This window comes from Hyaena hyaena, unplaced genomic scaffold (genome assembly GCF_003009895.1).
Source record: "Hyaena hyaena isolate Hyena2069 unplaced genomic scaffold, ASM300989v1 scaffold_67, whole genome shotgun sequence".
Lineage (NCBI taxonomy): Eukaryota > Metazoa > Chordata > Mammalia > Carnivora > Hyaenidae > Hyaena > Hyaena hyaena.
The window spans coordinates 2,112,373-2,132,697 of NW_024080699.1; the positions used below are offsets into that span (position 1 = coordinate 2,112,373).

The 20,325-nt window shown below is 42.1% G+C and overlaps 1 protein-coding gene across 2 annotated transcripts in view; it reads right to left on the bottom strand.

Annotated features, from left to right (window-relative positions):
- NRDE2 (NRDE-2, necessary for RNA interference, domain containing) overlaps positions 1-19,608 on the bottom strand; it is a 55,053-nt gene extending 35,445 nt beyond the window's left edge. For both annotated transcript variants that reach the window (XR_005528494.1, XM_039232527.1), the window contains exons 1-2: positions 19,528-19,608; positions 2,074-2,182 (exon numbers count right to left, since the gene is read on the bottom strand). Coding sequence is in view for 1 of the 2 variants with exons in the window: in XM_039232527.1 (XP_039088458.1) it covers positions 2,074-2,182; positions 19,528-19,591 (173 nt within the window). In the remaining variant the exon portion in view is untranslated. The remainder of the gene's footprint in view (positions 1-2,073; positions 2,183-19,527) is intronic.
- Positions 19,609-20,325: the final 717 nt, after the last annotated feature.

Below are 20,325 nucleotides of genomic sequence, written 5' to 3' on the forward strand. Positions count from 1 at the left end.
GGGGGGGGGGCGGGGGGGGGCCCTGGTGCGCAGGTATTTCGTGCGCAAGGTCTTTCTACACCCCGAGCGGAGGTTTTTCTGTTTCGGACTCTCATTTTCCCCTCTCACTCCCCGCAGAGGGGGATCGCCCCGTCCCTCCAGTCCCCGATCCAGGCCCGATTTTATCTTCCCCAGTTCGCACTCGCGTTAGAAGGCTTTCTCAGTGGATTCTGCGTCCTTTTTCTCCCAATCTCTTGGGTTTTGTACGGTTTCCTATGGCTTCAGGTCTTTTGCGTGTGAGGCATGGGCGCGAGTGCAAGTACGGAGCTCCCTACTTCTCCGCCATCTTGCCTAATTCCATCTATTCATTTTTTTTTAAATGTGTGTTTATTTTTGAGAGAGAGGGTGTGAGCAGGGGACGGGCGGAGGGAGGGACAGGGGATCCGAAGCGGGCTTCACCCTGACAGCAGAGAGCCCAATGTAGGGCTCCAACTCATGATCCGCTATATCATGACTTGGGCCAAAGCTGGACGCTCAACCAACTGAGCCACCCAAGTGCCCCACATCCATCCATTTTTAAAGGAAAGTAATCTACCAGTCATTTAATCAAATATAGTATTTTTTAAAGTAACATTATAAAAGGTTTATTTTCAGTCCTACATATTAAAGCAATATGTCCTTAATGATGAGGGAGGGCGGGGCAAGCTGAGGGCAAAATACAGGCTGGCACTTCCCCCCCCCCCCGGCAGGTGCAATGTGTGATATTCCTCGGACAATCTTGACTCCCCAAGAACAAAGAAAGGGGTTTAAGTGCTTGCCACAGTGATGTGGGAAACTAAGGCAGATGGAAAATTAAATTCCTTTACCACCTACAACCCCACTGACAAGACCTTGAAACCTGCAGAGTGACTTCCCTCTAGCAGCTCAGCTGGCTCAAGGGTGGCACTTTGCTGGGGGCAAAAGGGAACCTTAGCCTAACGTTATCCCAACCTTGAGGATCCTGTAAGTCAACTTCCTTTGTCTCACCTGCCCCAGCATAGAGGCTGGCAATCATACTCCAAGCAATCGTATGGCTCCCAATATGCATCCTAAGGGTCTCATGACTGAGGTTTTATTAAACGGTAATAAGTGGCGTTTCCCTAGCAACAGCTAGCCCCTCAAGGTCCTGAAAACCTTGTTTCCAAAATTCCTTAGAGATTTACTCCATCCCTGACCCCCTCCCAACCTGAGGGTATGTAATCAGTTACCCGTCATGACCCCAGTGCAGCTCTTCCTGCCCACAGGTCCCATCCCTGTGCTTTAATAAAATCACTTTTTTGCACCAAAGAGGTCTTTTAAGAATTTGCTCTTGGCCGTGAGCTCTGGACCACCCCACCATACCCCCAAAACTTAATCACTTAATGCCAAGAAAAGGTTTCATTCTGGCCCTTGTGTGTAAATGTTACAATGAGCTCTTCCACATCACTTACACACTTATAAACAGCTCTCTCACACATCAACTATTCTCAGTTTCCAAAGGCTTCTCGTACTTTTAGAGACCTGACTTCCCAGGGCTCATCATCTTAATTAATGAGACCATCTTGTCCATATTCACAAGGGAGCTCATTTCTCAATTCAATGATGTACCACAGCTTCTTTCAAAGCTTCATCCAGATAGGTGCCACTCTGCTTTCCCCAAAGTTTTCAGGAGATTTTACCCTATGTTCTAGCACACCAGCATCTTTTGTTTTTCCAAAAACACTGAAAAAGCAACTGAAGAAATATTCAAGTGACAATATTCTAAAGGTTCCCAATGAGGTTAGTTGAGTTACTTAAGAGTCACAGTGATGCCATTTCCCTTGTGGCCTAATTACTGGCAGGAACTGTGTCACTTGCTGTCACTTGCATTCCACTTGCTGCTGGAATGCAAAGGTAGAAAAAAGAAAGACTTTGGGAAAGAGGCACGGAAAACCAGTCAAAGAGCACCTCACTGCTTTCCGTGAAAAGAGTTCTAATTCGCTCTTCTCCCATGGGGTTCCCTGGGGAGCATTATTCAAACCAAGCTACATACAGGACATTGACAAAAACTGAAAACTGTCTTTTGTAAAAACCTACCTGGTCAGCGGTGACCCCTCGGAGAGCAGGGCCGAGGCCGCTTCGCTCTGCCGGCTCAGAGAGGCTGCGGCTCCAGCGCAGAAGCTTGGGTTGTTCAGCCAGTCCAATTCTGCATGGGCAAAAGAAAACCGATCAATGAAATTAGCTCAGGGGGGTTTCTCAAGCAGGAACTCCATCTTACCAGCTGACATCCTCATTCATGGCCAGTGTCAGCCAGGCTCTGTGAACAGTCCTCAAAAGCCGAAGGGAATCCATGAAATGTTCACTTCCCAGGGTGCGGGGCTTTAACACACTCTGAAATGGGGAAGACTGAAATTCTCCTGGGACAGCAGGCTGTGGCTTCAGCAAGAGCCACATAACAAGCGTGGCTTAAGAAAGCAGCAAGGCTTTACAGATTCCATCCACACTTCTGTGAGCAGGAATGCTTCCAAAGCACTGGGTTTTAATGACCTCACATTTGATTCAGACAATTCCAAAAAGTTTAAAAATCAAATCATGCACAGAAGCCCGCCGTGCTTAATATTATTACAGGAGATGATGGTATTTTTCTTTAAAAAATATTCTGCTCTTAGCAAGGTAACTTATAAACCTTTCCTTAAAATAGTACTTCTCTTTGAAAATAAAAAACACGAGGTGTCAACTTTTCTAATGCTAAAATTAAATAAAAGATTAATAATAATTATCTCGGGGGGGGTGAGATGAAATGTCCAAAAATTTTCCTGTTTCTGCTTATCCATTAATTTTGAAGTCCTCTGGAATGAACGGTTTCTTAATTACTTCTTTTCTAACCTTTTAGGAGTCTTAGCTGTGAAGGAAAGAGAAAAAGCCACGGGACAGTGGCAGCACGGGGGCTCCAGGAGTCGATGGCATTTTGTCGTGTTTTGTTCCAGGACGAAGCCAGAGCACGTTCACGTGTTCAGGAGAAAGAACCCGTGGCACGGCCCCTTCCTAACAGTCAGACTGGGCTATCATCTACATACCATAAGCGTCACCTGTTCAAAATGTACAGCTCAAGGAGCGCCTGGGCGGCTCAGTTAAGTGCCTGACTCTTGTTTTCGGATCAGGTCATGAGCTCACGGTTCGTGGGTCCAGGCCTTGCGTCCGGCTCTGCGCTGACACTGTGGAGCCTGCTTGGGGTTCTGTCTTCACCCCTCCCCCAGCTCACACTCTCTCTCTCAAAATAAACACTTTTTATTAAACGTACAATTCGATGGTTTTTCGTATACAGTAAAACACACTGGATTGCAAGTAATTTGTTCTGCAAGTGTTCCGCAAGACAAGCAAACATTTCTAAGAAATTTTAACTTGATAAACAAACGATGTCTTGCAATATAAGTAGTACGTGATGCAGAACATCACATGATCACAACTGAGCCAACAGCCCTCTCTCTTTTGCTCACCTGCTGTGGGATTGTGGGCGGTCGTCTCCCATGTTCGGATGCTCGGTCTCAGGCTGCGGTGTTTGGCAGGAATCAATTGGAAGGTGCCCACAACTGGCACTAGTGTATTTTTTGTCACTTCAAAGTGCCTGTGGGCAGTCCCTTGCTTTTCCATACAAGAGGAAGTTTAGGGATGCTTTGCCTCATTCTAGGTCAGGCTGTCTGCAGATATAGATACTTTCCTCTGCTGCCTTATTGCCAGTTATGTTGAATACAGTACATGATAAAGATTTATTAATACTGTACTGTGGTCAACATATGTGCGAGCGTATGCAATGGCCCCCACACAGAAAAAGATTCCATTGGGCCAACAGATAGCAGTGATTCCATTAGTGATAGTGAAAGTCATCCTACACAATATCCCTCCTTTCCCTCATCTCCTTCATACCAGCCACAAAGGTTTTCAAAGGTAAGTGCAGGATACTTTATTTTTCTTTATATTTTGTATTTTCTTTATTATTTTGTCATATATTACAGTATTGTATCATTTTTATACAAATATGTTGGGGTTATGGAACCATCGGAGTTTCTGTGATTTCTTATGGAGAAATTCACTTTGATACACAAGTGCTTTGGATTACAACCATGTTTCCGGAAAAATTATACTTGCAAAACAAAGTTTTACTGTATTTAGAACTGTGCAGGGTACCTGGCTGGCTGAGTCAGTGGAGTGTGTGACCCTTAATCCCAGGGTCATGAATTCCAGCCCTATGTGGGGCACAGAGTGTACTTAAATATATATATATGTAAATTTAAAAAATCCGTGGTTTAGATTATATACATATATTTGTATGCAGATATGCATACATACATGTATATAATCTAAAACAGATTTTACTTAAAAAAATATACATGTACGTATATACACACATACGTACTATCACCATTGTTCAACTATCACAATTGTTCAACTATCACCATAATTTTAAACATTCTCATCATCACAGAAAGAAACCCCAGACCCAGCAGCATTCCCCATCACTCATCTCCAGCTCTCCCACTTCCAGGCAACCACTAATCTGTCTCTACATATTTGCCGGCTTAGGACAATTTTTTTTTTTTTTAATTTGAGACAGAGAGAGACAAAGACAGAGAGCAGGAGAGGGGCAGAGGGAGAGAATCTGAAGCAGGCTCCACACTCAGCACAGAGTCCGACGCAGGGCTAGATCACACGACCATGAGATCATGACCTGAGCCGAAATCAAGAGTCAGATACTTAACCAACTGAGTCCCCCAGCCGCCCCTAGGACATTTAATATAAATGAGATCATACAACATACAGTCTTTTGTAACTGGCTTCTTCTACTTAGCATGTTTTCAAGATTCATCCATGCCGTAGCATGTGTTAGCACCCCACTCCTTTTTACTGCCAAATCATATTCCATTTTATGGATAGACCACATTTTGTCCATTCATCAGCTAATGGACACTTGGGTTGGGTTGTTGTTTCCATTTCTCGGTTATTAGGAACAATGCTGCTATGAAAATTCATATACAAGTTTTTATACGGATGCATGTCTTCATTTCTCTTGGCTAGATATCCAGAATTGTCAGGTCATATGGTAACTCATGCATAACATTTTAAGGAAATGCCAGACTGTTTTCCAAATTGGCTGTACCAGTTGACATTCCCATTAACAATGTAGAAGGATTCTAATTTCTCCAAATCCTTAGCAACTTGTTACCATCTGTGTTTTATAGTTATCCTACTGGGTGTGATGTCTTTTCTCACTGTGCTTCTGGTTTCTATTTCTCTGGTGACTAATGATGTTAAGCATCTTTTCATGTGTTTATTGGCTGTTCATATTTGAACAGAAATAGCCAAATACTTTGCCCACTTTTTAACTGGGTTGTCTTTTTAGCATTGGGTTGGAAGAGTGCTTTACATACTCTCTACTCTAGTCCCGGATGGTTACTGCACCTCAGTGAGGAGGAAGTAACAGAATGTGTGCCCCGTGACAACAGGTACATTGTTTTACTTCACGGCTGTATCCATGGCACCATGAGCAATGCCTCGCATAACGTCAGGAGGAGTTTGATAAATAGCTGTGGGAAAGTGGAGAGAGAGGGAGGGAGGGAGACAAATTCCCAAGGAGGAAAGGGACATTAAAACAAAAAGAAGAGAGGGATTCTAACTCATTAAGTGTCTACTGTAGGCTAAACACCAAGTAAAACACTTTACATTCTTATTATACCCTTTAAACATCAAAACAATCATCTCTGGGAGGTATTATGATCTCTATTGTATAGGAGGAAACTAAGGCTCAAAGGAATGAAGTGATTTGCAAGGTCATACCCACTGAGGGCTAAACAGCCATCCATACAGTCTCTCTCCTACTGTTTCCTTCTCCTTCTGTGGGCTGGGCCTGATCCCTGGCAAGCGGTATGTGAAAAGTTCCTGCAGCTCCCTGAGATCATGAGTATTGACAGAACACCCGGGTTGTGTCATAAACAAAGGAAGAGTGAGAAAAGATGGAACAAGCAATACGCAAGGAAAGATGCCCTCAACATTTATGTACATAAATATACTTTACATAAATATACATATTACATATTTTACATACATATCCTACACAGTGCGGGCAGCGTGGAGGAAATGTAAAGAAACACAGAGGTCCAGATAACATAAAGTGTGGGACTCTCTGAAGCCCTTCAGAAATCCTCCAAAAAAAAAAAAGGGTTTTTAAGGAAGCAATTAAGGCTTTGCCAAACGAGACCACTGTGGAAACAAATAGTGTTTACAGAACTCTTGGGGTTCTAACCCAAATCATACCTGACCTTCTCTGTGACCCTCATCTCAATCAAATGACCTTTTGTAGGGCAAATGGCATTTCTACCCGACAAGAAGTTTCTGCTGCTGCCTTTCTTATTTCCCTGAGCACATTAGCAGTGGCCAGGCATGCAGTATTAGAAGCAATCACTGGATGTTTGCATGCCAGGATTTTGGAGGTAATCTAGTTTAGGGATTTTAAAACTTTTTTTTAGCTAAAGAAACCACCGCTCAAACAAAATCTTTCAGAGAAGCCCAACCTGCAGAGAAGCAGAAGCAGGGATGCTCCTGGGGGTTGAGAGGGAGGAGCGGGTCTGGGAGGCGCTCTGGAGCACAGCCCGGACACACTCCCTCATGGACAGCACAGCGGGAGGTCCAAAGAAGCCCAATCCTGTGACCTGCACTCTTCCCAGTTCTCTCCCACACACCATGGTGCAACTCTTCACTTCTTCAACTAAGGAGCTGGCTTCCTGAAGTCTCCTTGCCACTGGCACATGGGGCTACGGCGGCAATTGTCATACTGTGACCTCATTATCCGCGTGGCCATCTTCCCACTTCATTCTAAGGTCCACAGCTCCAATCCTTCCAAGGACCAGGGCCACCTGGGTGGCTCAGTCAGTTAAGCACCTGACTTCGGTTCAGGTCATGATCTCATGGTTCTGAGTTGGAGCCCTGCATCGCGCTCTCTGCTGTCAGCACTGAGCCCACTTCGAATCCTCTGTCCCTCTCTTTCTCTCTGCTCCTCCTCCCACTCTCTCGCTCAAAAATAAACAAACATTAAAAGGAAAAAAAAAAGGTTGTCTAAAAACAATCTTTATAAAGACCAGATTAGTAATGATTACTGTGATACTACAGGGAGTGGGAATGGAAAAAAAGGACAAAAATATTTTGCCAGCCAAACAAATACAGCAATTGGGTTAGAACTCTTGCATCCGAGTTTTCAGCTCACTCACCCTCCTCCTGTCCCTTCCTTTCCAAACTAAACGCAACATGACGGCAGAGGTCATGGCTCCTCCTGTATTCTCAACCCCTGGTGCAGTGCCTTGGCACAAAGTAACTGGGATCAATAAATATTTGTTGAAGAAATAAAATGAGTGAGGATCTGAACTGTATCTTCCTATCTTTGTATCCCCAGCACCTAATTTACTGAACTGAAGGAAACTGAATTCATCAAAAACATGCCATTATGTACGTATACAGTGCAACTGTTTTAATTCTTCCAGTCTTCACTGCAATGGAGACTGAATCATTAAAGAATGAAGTGCTGAATACCCACTATGTGCCCAGGCACAGTCCTAGGCCTGGGGGTACAGTGCGACTAAGGCAAGCCAGGTCTCCCTGCTCATATGGTATTTATACTTAATCATAACCTTCACTGTTCACATAATACATGTGGATTGTTAAATTAAATTTTGGTTACACGGAATCCTGGAGAAAGTTATCTGAGATTAAACAATGCTTTCTTAATCAGAATGCAGCCTTTTTCTATGTTTACTTACATCCTCACACAATTTACAAGTTCCTTTGATAGAAATTAAATATGTATTTAGATAACTGTGTCAACACCATGCAGGATATAACATATTACGGACAGGTTGAGCAGGATACAACATGCTTGGGTTTAAATGGAGGAGCTGACTGGATGACAAACCTTTTGTCCCCGCAGGTTAGTAAATAAGCACAGGCTGAAGCCGCCAGGAAATTAGGACTCTGCTACACACACACACACACACACACACACACACACACACACACACACATCTAAGAAAGGAAGGGTAGAAACATTAGACAGAAAACCACTTAGGGCTTTAGAGTGTGGCTGGCTCAGTTGGTAAAGCATCTGACTCTTGATTTCAGCTCAGGTCATGATCTCATGGTTCATGAGTTTGAGCCCTGCGTCCAGCTCTGCGGTGACAGTGCAGAGCCTGCTTGGGATTCTCTCTCTCTCCCTCTCTGTGACCCCTCCCTGTTCAAACGCATGCACTCTCTCCCTCAAAATAAACAAATAAACTTAAAACAAAAAAACAACAACGCAGGCATCTAGAAGAACCACAGCATGCATAATTTTACGGAAAATTATATAATGAATCAGCACTAAGTTGAAATGCTTTTTATCATAGGTTTATTATATAATGCTATTTCTCCATCACTAGTGAAAATGCTTTAATTCAATTCCACTGGAGAGAGGGATAAAGAAATCGCCACGATTTAGATTTAAATTTTTTAAAAAATGCTTTGAATCACAACTGAATGAAATATCCAAGTTCACCCCCTCCCATTCTACTGTAGCAAAATAGCACTGATTTCTGGTTTAAGTTGATTTACTGGTTTAAGTGCATGCAGGTGAGCACCACTCTTCCAGGACTCATTCAAAAGCTGTTTCTAAGGTTGAGTATAATAAACGAACATATATATTAGGGAAGGGGATTGTTCCTTTAGTAAGAGTGAGCCAAGCTCTTCATTTGGATTGAAACCCTTGTTTTCTGACAAGGACATTGAGGGCAGAAACACTTGTTCAGAAAGCACCAGCAAACATGGCTAAGCACTGTGTTTAAGGTGATCACAGAGAAAGCCTACCCAAAGTCAGCCCCTCTACAGAGTTAACATACAATCTGAAGAGACCCAGGGATCCCAAGAGCAATGTTTAAACAACTCAAACCCCAACATTCTAATATCACAGTATGGCTTATAACACAAGTTTTTGAGTCAGAAGGACCTATGTTCAAATACTGGCTTTACTGTTTATTCGTTGGGCAACTCTTAACCAAACACTTAATCTCTAAGTCTCTTCTTTCATTCAGCATGTTGTTTTTGTTTTTTGTTTTTCCCCAGGAGGTAGGAATATGAGGCAAACAAGACAAACCCAACCTGACTCTCAGGGTACTGACACACTGGCAGTCACTTACACACAACGTGACAAATGTCAAGATAAAGAAAACACACGAGGTATAAGAAGAGCACATGATCCCAACCAGGTGTGGGTCAGAGAAAGCCGCCTGGGAGAGCATCTCAGTTAAGACCTGAAAGAGGCTAATCTGCTGCCCTAGGGAGAGTCTGGGCAGAGGACATGGCCACTACAAAGGCCTGAAAGTGCAAATGCAGGGCTCTCGGAAACAGCAGGAAGCGGTTATGTCTGGTCCACTGAGAGGGACAGCAAGCGGGGGCAAAAGGAACCTGGAGAAGTTAGAGGCCTTCACAAGATGTCAGAGTTTGGGTTTACTCTAACAGCAACGGACAGACACCGGAGAGCTCCAGACAAGAGTGACACCATCAGAGCTAGGATCCGAAAGATCAGCAGCCAAGAGTAGTACTTAAGAGCACATGTTCTGGAGGTACCTGGGTGTCTCAGGCCTTGATCTCACAGTTCACAAGTTCGAGCCCCGATTGGGCTCACTGCTGTCAGTGCAGAGCCCACTTCAGATCCTCTGTACCCCATCTCTCTGCCCCTGCCCCGCTTCCGCTTTCTCTCTCTCTCAAAAATAAAAAAATAAATTAAGTTAATTAAGAAAAAAGAGCAAAGGCTTTGAAGCTAGATTCCTGAGCTCAGGTCCTGGTTCTTACCAGCCATGTGATCACAGACAAGTTACTTACTGGCTCTGTGATCCCGTTTCCTCCTCCTTAGAAATACAGATAATAGTACCAACCTCACAGGGTTATGATCCAATGAGTTAATATTTGTAAAGCATCTACAACAGTGAATGGCACATGGTGTTTTTAAGTAAGTACATTTTAACATTCTGCTTACAGTTTGGAGAGTGGCTCAGCAAGTAAAAGCAGGGCTAAAGATGGAGAAACTGGGGCGCCTGGGTGGCTCAGTCGGTTAAGCGTCCAACTTCGGCTCAGGTCATGATCTCATAGTCTGTGGATTTGAGCCCCGCGTCGGGCTCTGTGCTGATAGCCAGCTCAGAGCCTGGACCCTGTTTCAGATTCTGTATCTTCCTCTCTCTCTGACCCTCCCCTGCTCACGCTGTCTCTCTCTCTCTCTCTCAGAAATAAACATTTAAAATAAAAAATAATTTAAAAAAAAAGATGGAGAAACTATTTAGGAGGCTGCTGTCAACCCAGGGGCTGATGATGGCAAAAGTTAGGCAGTGACAGTGAGAACAGAAGTAAGCTAATGAGTTTAAGATTAACTGGCTTGGGGTGCCTGGGGGGCTCAGTCAATTAAGCATCCAACTCTTGATTTCAGCTCAGGTCATGATCTCACGGTTCATGGGACTGAGCCCCACATTGGGCTCTGCACTGGCAACATGGAGCCTGCTTGGAATTCTCTCCCTCGCTCCCTTCCTCTCTCTCTGCCCCTCCCCTGCATGTGCATGAGCACACACACATGCTCTCTAAGTAAATAAATGAACATTAAAAAAAAAAAAAAAGAGTTAACAAGCTCAACAAAACATTAGCAAACTGAATTCAAGAATACATTAAAAGGGTTCAACACCATGACCAGGTGGGATTTATTCTAATCCGCAAATCAGTCAACAGGATATACCTTAACAAAACAAAGGATAAAAATCATACCACCTCAATAAATGCAGAAAAAGCATCTGACAAAGTTCAACATCCATTCATGATAAAAACTCACAGTAAAGTGGGTATAAAGGGAATAAACCTCAGCATAATAAAAGCCATCTATGACAAACCCAAGCTAGCACTATACTCAATGAAAAGGTGAATGCCCTTAAACCCTCCAAGATCAGGAATAGGCCAAGGAGGTCCACTCTTGCCACTTTTATTCAACATAGCACTATAAAGTGTAGCCACAGCAGTCAGACAAAAAATAAAAGGTATCCAAATTAGTAAGAAAGAAGTAAATTGTCACTATTTGAAGAAGACATACTATATAGAGAAAACTCTAATGACCCCACCAAAAAAAAAAAAAAAAACTTTTAGAAGAAATGAATTCAGTAAAGCTGCAGGATACAAAACTAATATACAGAAATGTGATGTGTTTCTATACACTAATAACAAACTATCAGAAAGAGAAATTAAGAAAACAATCCCATCTACAATTGTCTAAGAATAAGACACCTAAAAATAAATTTAACCAAGAAAGTGAAGGACCTGCACTCCAAAAACTGTCATACGTTGATGAAAGAAACTGAAGATGCCACAAATGGTATAAAAACTATTCCATCCTCAGGTACTAGAAGAATATTGTTAAAATGCCCACACTACCCAAAGCAATCCACAGATTCAGTGCAATGCCTATCAAAATACCAATGGCATTCTTCATATATAACTAGAAAATAACCCTCAACTTTGTATGGAGCCACAGAAGCCCCCAAATAGCCAAAGCAATCCTGAGAAAGACAAAACAAAGATGGAAGTATCACACTCCCAGATTTCAAACTATACTTGAAAGCTATAATAACCAAAACCATAATACTGGCACAAAAACAGACACATAGAAACAGAACAGAGAGCCCAGATATAAATCTACATTTATACGGTCATTTAATCTACAACAAAGAAGTTGAGAATACACAATGGAGAAAAGATAGTCTCTTCAATAAATCGTGCCAGGAAAACTGGACAGCTACAGGCAAAAGAATGAAACTGGACCACTGTCTTACACCATACACAAAAATAAATTCAAAATGGATTAAAGAACTAAATATAAGACCTGATCATATGTTTGCACGTATAGTAGGATTAGGAGGAACTTAACTGAGGACCAACCGGGAGAAGAAGGGGGGAAATGGTGGGGGAAAGGGAGAGAGGCAAACCATGAGAGACTCTTGAATGCTGACAAAAACTGAGGACTGATGGATGTGGGGGGGAAGAGGGATGGGCATGGAGGAGGGCACTTGTGGGGATGAGCACTGGGTGTTATGTGGAAACTAATTTGACAATAAACTATTTGTAAAAAAAATAATAAAAAAATTGTTTAAAAAAGAAGAAAATAAATAAATATAAGACCTGAAACCATAAAATTCTTAAAAGAAAACATAGGTAGTAAACTCTTGGATATCAGCCTTGCCAGTGTTTTTTTGGCTCTGTCTCGTCAGGCACGGGCAGCAGAAGCAAAAATAAATAATTGGTACTACATCAAACTAAAAGCGTTTTGCACAGCAAAGGAAACCATCACAGAACCAAAAAGGCAACTTACTGAATGGGAGAAAATATTTGCAAATGATATATTTAATAAGGTGTTAAAATCCCAAATATACAGGGGTGCCTGGGTGGCCCAGTCAATTAAGCCTCCGACTTCGGCTCAGGTCATGATATTGTGGTTTGTGGGTTTGAGCCATATGTCGGGCTCTGTGCTCACAGCTTGGAGCCTGGAGCCTGCTTCGGATTCTGTGTCTCCCTCTCTCTCTACCCCCCCTCCCCCCCGCCTGCAGTGTGTCTCTGTTTCAAAAATAAACAAACATTAAAAAAATTTTAATCCAGGGGCGCCTGGGTGGCTTAGTCGGTTAAGTGCCCGGCTTTCGCTTAGGTCATGATCTCGCAGTTCATGGGTTCGAGCCCCGCGTCGGGCTCTGTGCTGACTGCCAGCTCGGAGCCTGGAGCCTGTTTCAGTCTGTGACTCCCTCTCTCTCTGACCCTCCCCTGCTCACGCTCTCTCTCTCTCTCTCTCCTAGAAATAAATAAAACATTAAAAAAAAAATTTAAAAAAAAAAAATTTTAATCCAAAATATGTAAAGAACTCATGCAACTCAATCAATAGCCATATAACAATCAGTTAAAAAATGGGCAGAGGACCTAAACAGACATTTTACCAAAGACATGCAGATGGCCAACAGACGCATGGAAGATGCTCACCATCACTCATCATCGGGGAAATGCAATCAAAACCACAGTGTGAGATCAACACACACCTATCAGGATGGCTAACATCAAAAAGACAAGAAATGTGTTGGGTTAGGATGTGAAGGGGAAACAGCAACAACCCTCGTGCAACGTTGATAGGAATGTAACCTGGTCCAACCACTCTGGAAAAGAGTACGGAGGTTTCTCAAAAAATTAAAAATCTAGGACCACCTGCCAGGCTCAGTTGGAAGAACATGTGACTTCTGATCTCGGGGTCATGAGTTCAAGCCCCATGTTGGGTACAGAGATTACTTAAATAAAGGTAAAAAAAATTAAAACTATAAATACCATAGGATCCAGCAATTCCACTTGTAGGTATTTATCCTAAGAAAATGAAAACACTAATGCGAAAAGATAAATGCAACTCTATATTCAGGGCAGCATCATATACAATGGCCGAGATATGAAAGCACTTAAATGTCCATCAAAAGGTAAATGGATAAAGATGTGATGTGTTTATATATGCACACTCATGCATGCGCACACACACATACATAACACATATATTACTAAACCATAAAGAACGAGATCTTGAAATGTGCAACAACATGGATGAACCCATAAGGTATTACGCTAAATGAAGTCAGAGAAAGACAAATACCACAATTTCATTTACATACAGAATCTAAAAAACAAATGAACAAACAAAACAAAATCAGACCTATTAATACAGAGAACGGATGGTTGCCAGAGGGGAAGAGGGTCGAAAGATGGGCAAAATAGGTGGAAGGGATTAAGAGGGACAACCTTCCAGAGGTGGGCAAAGAGTTATTTGGAAGGATGGGGTAAAGAATTGATTGGGGGCGAGGGGAGAAGTCAAAGTATGTGTCTAAGTTTTGGCTTTGGGGACGGGTGGTGCCATTTTCTAATACGTGGACCCAGGAAGAAAGAGCAGGTTTGAGGGAGAAGGCATTTAGCTGTTTTCCCAAAAATGGATAATACACCTGCTTCTATGTTCTGATTAAATGAGCTGATATGCCATGTCTCCTTCCCAACTCTGTCCAAACGTTCAACTCCTGAGCAACAATGTTTTCGGGTATCAAATCCTAATCTGACGGTATAGGAAGGACAGCTTGAGAACGGGAGGGACCGGACACTGGAGGCTCTCTGCTCCCCGAGTGTGATGGAAGCACTACAACATACCTGTGCGTTGAAAGAATGACCGTTACTGAATTTAGCCGCTCACACCTCTTACTGGATATGATGGTCACCTAAGGCCTGTGCTAATCCTGTCTCCAGAGTGAAGAACACAGCTTCTGTGACTCGCATGGGTACTGCCTGTCCTTCCTGCCCAGCAGTTTAGGGTTGTTCTTGTGTTTTTAATTTTTAATGTTTTATTTATTTTTGAGAGAGAGAAAGAGACAGTGTGATCAGGGAAGTGTCAGAGAGAGGGAGATACAGAATCTGAAGACAGGCTCCAGGCTCTGAGCTAGCTGTCAGCACAGAGCCCGATGCGGGGCTCAAACCCACAAACCATGAGATCATGACCTGAGCTGAAGTTGGACGCTTAACTGACTGAGCCACCCAGGCGCCCCTTGTTTTTGTTTTTAATTGAAACTCTGCACTCACTACTATTATCTTACATTTTTATAACATTTTACAGTATATGCCAAAATGTACAAAAATTGGGCAAGGACCTGACTAGACACCTTCCCAAAGAAGACATCCTGATGGCCAACTGACACATGAAAACATGCTCAACATCACTTATCATCAGAGAAATGCAAATCAAAACTCCAATGAGGTATCACACCTGTCAGAATGGCTAAAAAAAAAAAAAAAAAAAGCCAAGTAGTGCCTGGCTGACTCAGTCAGTGAAGCATATGACTCTTGATCTCAGGGTTCTAAGTTCGAGCCCCACATTGGGTGCAGAGATTACTTTTAAAAAAATCTTTCTTAAAAATTTAAAAAGACAAGAAATAACAAGTGTTGGTGAGAACGTGAAGAAAAAGGAACGCTTGTGCACTGTTGGGCGGGGATGCAAATTGGTATAACCGCTATGGAACAGAAATACCATATGATCAAATAAGTCCACTATTAGGTATTTACCCCAAAAAAATTGAAACGATATATTGTACCCTTATGTCTACTGCAGCATTATTTACAATAGCCAAGATAAGGAAGCAGCCCAAGTGTCCACCAATAGATGAATGGAGATGAATGAGTAAAAAATATAGGAGATATGTAGAAATAGAAATAAAATGGAATATTACTCAGCCATAAAAAAAGAAAAGATGAGATCTTGCCATTTGGGACAAAATAAATGGACCTAAAGCAGTATTATGCTAAGTGAAGTTACAGAAACAAAAATACCACATGATTTCACTTCTATGTAGAATCTACCAAACAAATGAATAAACAAAAAGCAAAATCAGACTTCTAAATACAAAGATCTGAAGGTTGCCAAAGGGGCTGGGGGATGGTGGGATAGGCAAAATGGGTAAAGGGGAGTAAGAGATACAGGCTTACAGTTATGGAATGAATAAATCACAGCAAGAAAAGGCACAGCATAGAGAATATAGACAATGGTATTGTAACAGTGTTGCACTGTGACAGACGGTAGCTACATTTGCAGTAGCTAGTGCACAGCATAAGGTATGGAGTAGAGCTGGTAGCACAGCATAAGGTAAGGGGTTACTGAATCACTATGTTGAACACCTGAAACTAATGTAACACCAAGTGTCAAAAAAAAGTAGTGTTTCTATTTATAACAGAAGACCAGAAACAGTCTAAATGTCTTTAATAGAAGATTGCTTGAATAAATTATGTGACATCACATGATGATCTTCTGTGTATCAGTCAAAAGAAATGTGGAAGATCTCATAGTATGCTAAACAGTGATCCCTGGGATTCAAGCTACAATGCAGAACAATATGCATTTAAGAAAGAGAAGGAAGTGTAGTTACTCATATTAAGAGAGAAAAAAACAGAAGGATATCATTGACTAATTAAGATTCTAACCCACAAAGTAAGGAAAGTAACAGGCTGGGAGAACAGAGATGAAAGCCTTTATTTCTCTGAATATATCTGGTTTACATTTTCAACCTTAGAACCATGTAAATGTTTCACAACACTATAAAACAGGATCAATTCAAAAAGAAGAAAAAGCAATCCCTAGAAATAAAAATATACCTAACTGTGTATCAAACTGTTGATAAAAACAGAGGAGTTTTTCAAGTGGTCTTAAAACACAATAATTTGACCCACACCTGCTGCAGGATAGGTTCTATGGACAAAAGGAATCACAAAGAAATATTAAACTATTTTTAAGCTTATTTATCTTGAGAGAGGGAGAGAGAGTGTGTGCACGAGGAAGGGGTGGAGACAGGAAGAGGGGATAATCCCAAGCAGGCTCTGCACCATCAGCACGGAGCCGATGTGGGGCTCAAACCCACGAACCAGAGATCACGATCTGAGCCAAAATCAAGAGCTGGACACTCAATCTACTGCGCCATCCAGGCGCCCTTAACTATTTAGTATTAATCATAATACTACTTATTTTTAACATACACATAATTGTACTAATGCCATTAGGAACTAAGATTTTCAGCATAAGAAGAAATAGAAATATTAAATTATAAATTTATACATATATTACATATTATATAATAAAAAGAAATTAAGTAAAAATCTCACAATCTTCAATTTAGCCCAGAAATATCAATGTGAATTCATGATGTATTTTTCTCTGATTTTGACCACTCAAAATGTCTAGAAATAACGGCAACCCAGTTCAACTAGTATTCCAAACACCAATTTGTGGTCTTAACCTCCCCATACCATTTTCCACTAAAAGAAATAGTGGTTTTTAGAGAAGCAGCCAATTCCAGGCCATCATGGAACATGTACGTGATGAGCTCTGGGCATCCGTCAGACCAGAAAGCAAGAAAGCAATTAAAGACATCTGGGTCATGTCAAAATAACACACCAACTTAATTCGTCAGACTCCCATTAGCTGCAGAGGGGATGATGGGAGCATTAAAAAAATAATGTCTGCAATGGATTGAAATATAAATGTTAAAAATTTAATAGTTCATAATGAAAACAGGGGAAAAAAGAAACACCTCTAAAAACTGCAAACACCCCAACTCATTTTCTGAAAATTGACAAAAAGAATAAATCAAGCATTGTCTTTCCTGCCTGAACTATATTTCAGGGTATCCCCATAGTGTTGATAGAAAGTTTATAGAATAACTGTCACTAATATAGGAGGAATGCCAAATTAGAAAATAACCATTTTGTAACCCCAGTGAAATAACGGACCTAAGCAATAATCATAAATGGCTGCAAAAATCATTGGGTGAAAGACTAATGGGTAGCTTTGTAATGGACGGGTCGGGACTGTATATGAAATCACTGATCAATCTTCACATTACTGCAAGAAGAGAAAACTAGACGGCACATCATCCTGACTTCAGTCAATAGCAAATATCCCAACGAGGTATTTTCGATTAAAAAATTATACCTGAATCTAATTAATTCTCTAGAGCTAACTGCCAGCTCACAGGAAATACTGGGATAGAGAAGCATTCTAAATAGCACCAGGAGGGGGCGCCTGGGTGGCTTAGTCGGTTAAGCGTCCGACTTTCGCTTAGGTCATGATCTCGCGGTTCGTGGGTTCGAGCCCCGCGTCGGGCTCTGTGCTGACTGCCAGCTCAGAGCCTGGAGCCTGTTTCAGTCTGTGACTCCCTCTCTCTCTGACCCTCCCCTGCTCGCGCTGTCTCTCTCTCTCTGTCTCTCTCCTAGAAATAAATAAAACATTAAAAAAATTTTTTTAAAAATTAAAAATAAATAAATAAATAAATAACACCAGGAGGATGTGCTGGGAAACATCTCTAGAGCAGATGACTCAGTTTCCTCAACAAATCACAACGGAAAATGGAGGGGAAGGAGACACTTTTATATTAAAATGAGACTTAAGAGATATGTCCACAAAATACAATGTTGTATCTTTTTTGGATCCTGACTTGAACCAACATTAAAAGGCCATTTTTGAGACAAGTCGGGAAATCTGAACAGACTAGAAAATGAGATGACATTAAAGAATTATAGTTAATTTCATTAAGTGATGTTTAAATTTTTTTACTATAATGCTTCATAAAAAGCTTTTACAAACATTATCCTGATGTTGAACAGAAGACGTTTGATAAATATCTTAAATGACAAGAGCGACACTCCCCTTTAAACTTTTGATTTCACCTTCTCCAAATAAAGGATAAACCCTTGACAGTTACTGAAGTAACTACCCTTCCTCACTACCTGTCCCAATCGTTTTCCCCAAGGCTCCTCTTCATGCCCTCTGTATTTCCAAACTGGACTCTGCAGTTTTCTGCACAGGTCACACGATTTCCGTCCTGCATGTTTTTGAAGGCCCTGGAATGCCCTTCCACTATCTCCATTTATTCAAATCATACCCTCTGGAAGACCCCTCACAAAAGTTAGTTCCTATATAAAGCCTTCTTTGAAATTCCCATCAGAAGTCAGTGTTTCTGTAGCTCACCTGTGCCATCTATAATATCTTACCTTTTCTGTTACTTTGTGAAATATTATTGGTCTGTATATTCAGCAAACATTTATTGAATACCTCCCACACCTAGGGGCTAGGTATGCTACCATGTATAGACACTGTCTCTGACCCCATGGAGGTTACGGTCTAGCAAAGGCTAGCCAAAGACTACACTAATTATATAAGAAATTACTCACAATTATGAGGGCCATTGCCAAAAAAGAAGTGTACGAACTAGAAAGGATATAAAAGAGGTGCCAGACACAATTGGACTCTGCCACAGAAGTGTACGATTTAGGATTAACTACTTTAGACTACAACTCACTGTGCCTCACTTGTTAATAACGCAGATTTCCTGGGAATGCTTAAGGCTTAAAAAGAATATGTAATACCATCACCTGGCGCGCGTGAGTCCCTCAACAAACAGCTCTGACTGCCAGCACCTGCTGGAAAAAACTTGCTTTAGATGAGGCTTTGGGTCCTAATTCCTAGCTCTGAGTCTGACAAAAGATATAAACTCAATAAGCATTTCAGAAATAAGTAAAACGGGAAAGGAAGAACGAAAGATGTAATAAGACACACAGCATCTGCATTCAGGATCTCTTTGAAATGTAGGGTACCATTATCTCTCTTTTATACATTAAGTAACTGAGGCTCAGCGCAAGAATGGGGTCCAAGAGCATGACAACATTAAAGTCCCAGCTCCAGGGTCTATCCTCGGTCTCTTTTTCTCCATCCATTACTCGGCAACTCAAACCCAGAGGCTAGGACGAGGCCCGGAGCCCTTCCCAGAAGGCTTTGCAGCGCCGCTGAGAACTCTGGGATACTAATGGATAAACAAATCCAAGGCAAGGACCGAGACCTAAGACCCAGAAACTCCTTTGTAATCCCTCCGGGTGACCTCTTCACCCCTTTTGTTTGCTTACCTTTCCTGGCGCTGCCGCTGTGGGAAGCCTCACTAATGCCTGCAAAGGCCGGGAACAGCGCCATGACCACAGGCCGCACCACCGTTTCCCTCTACAGAAATGGCGCCGGCGAGCGGACGCCGGTAGTGAGGCCTTCCCGGTTGCGGTGCACTCTGGGAAGTGTGGTTTTTTTTCCCCCTTCGCACTCCCTTGGGCTTGACCCGGGACCTTACTGGGCGAAGAGGGGCGGGGCGGGATGGGGCGGAGCCTTAATACTCGAAGGCTTCTGTTAGAACCGGAAGAGGCAGAAACCGGATGTGGAATTATTCAGAGCAGAAAGTAGTAGGAGCTGGGATTCCAGTTGATCCCTGAACTCACTCCATCACTAACTCGGTTAAATTAATCAAACTGTGAGGTTCAGCTTCCTCATCTGCAAAATGTTCCCAAGATTAAATGAGCCTTATAAGTAAGATGCTTAGTTGGCATTGTACCTGACCCGTGGAAAGCACTTGATAAAAGTTACTATTATGAGTTGTAACTGCAAATCCAACTCAAAGCCATGTGAGATATCCAGAATTCAGTTTACCATTTAAAATATTTTAGGAATAGGGGCGTCTGGGTAGCTCAGTTGGTTAAGCATCCAACTTCTGCTCAGGTCAGGATCCCGTGGTTCATGGGCTGGAGCTGCGCTTTTCGCTCTGTGCTGAGAGCTCAGAGCCTGGAGCTTGCTTCAGATTCTGTGTCTCCCTCTCTCTGCCCCTCCGCACTTGCACTCTGTCTCTCTCAAAAATAAATACACATTAAACAAGATTTTTTTAA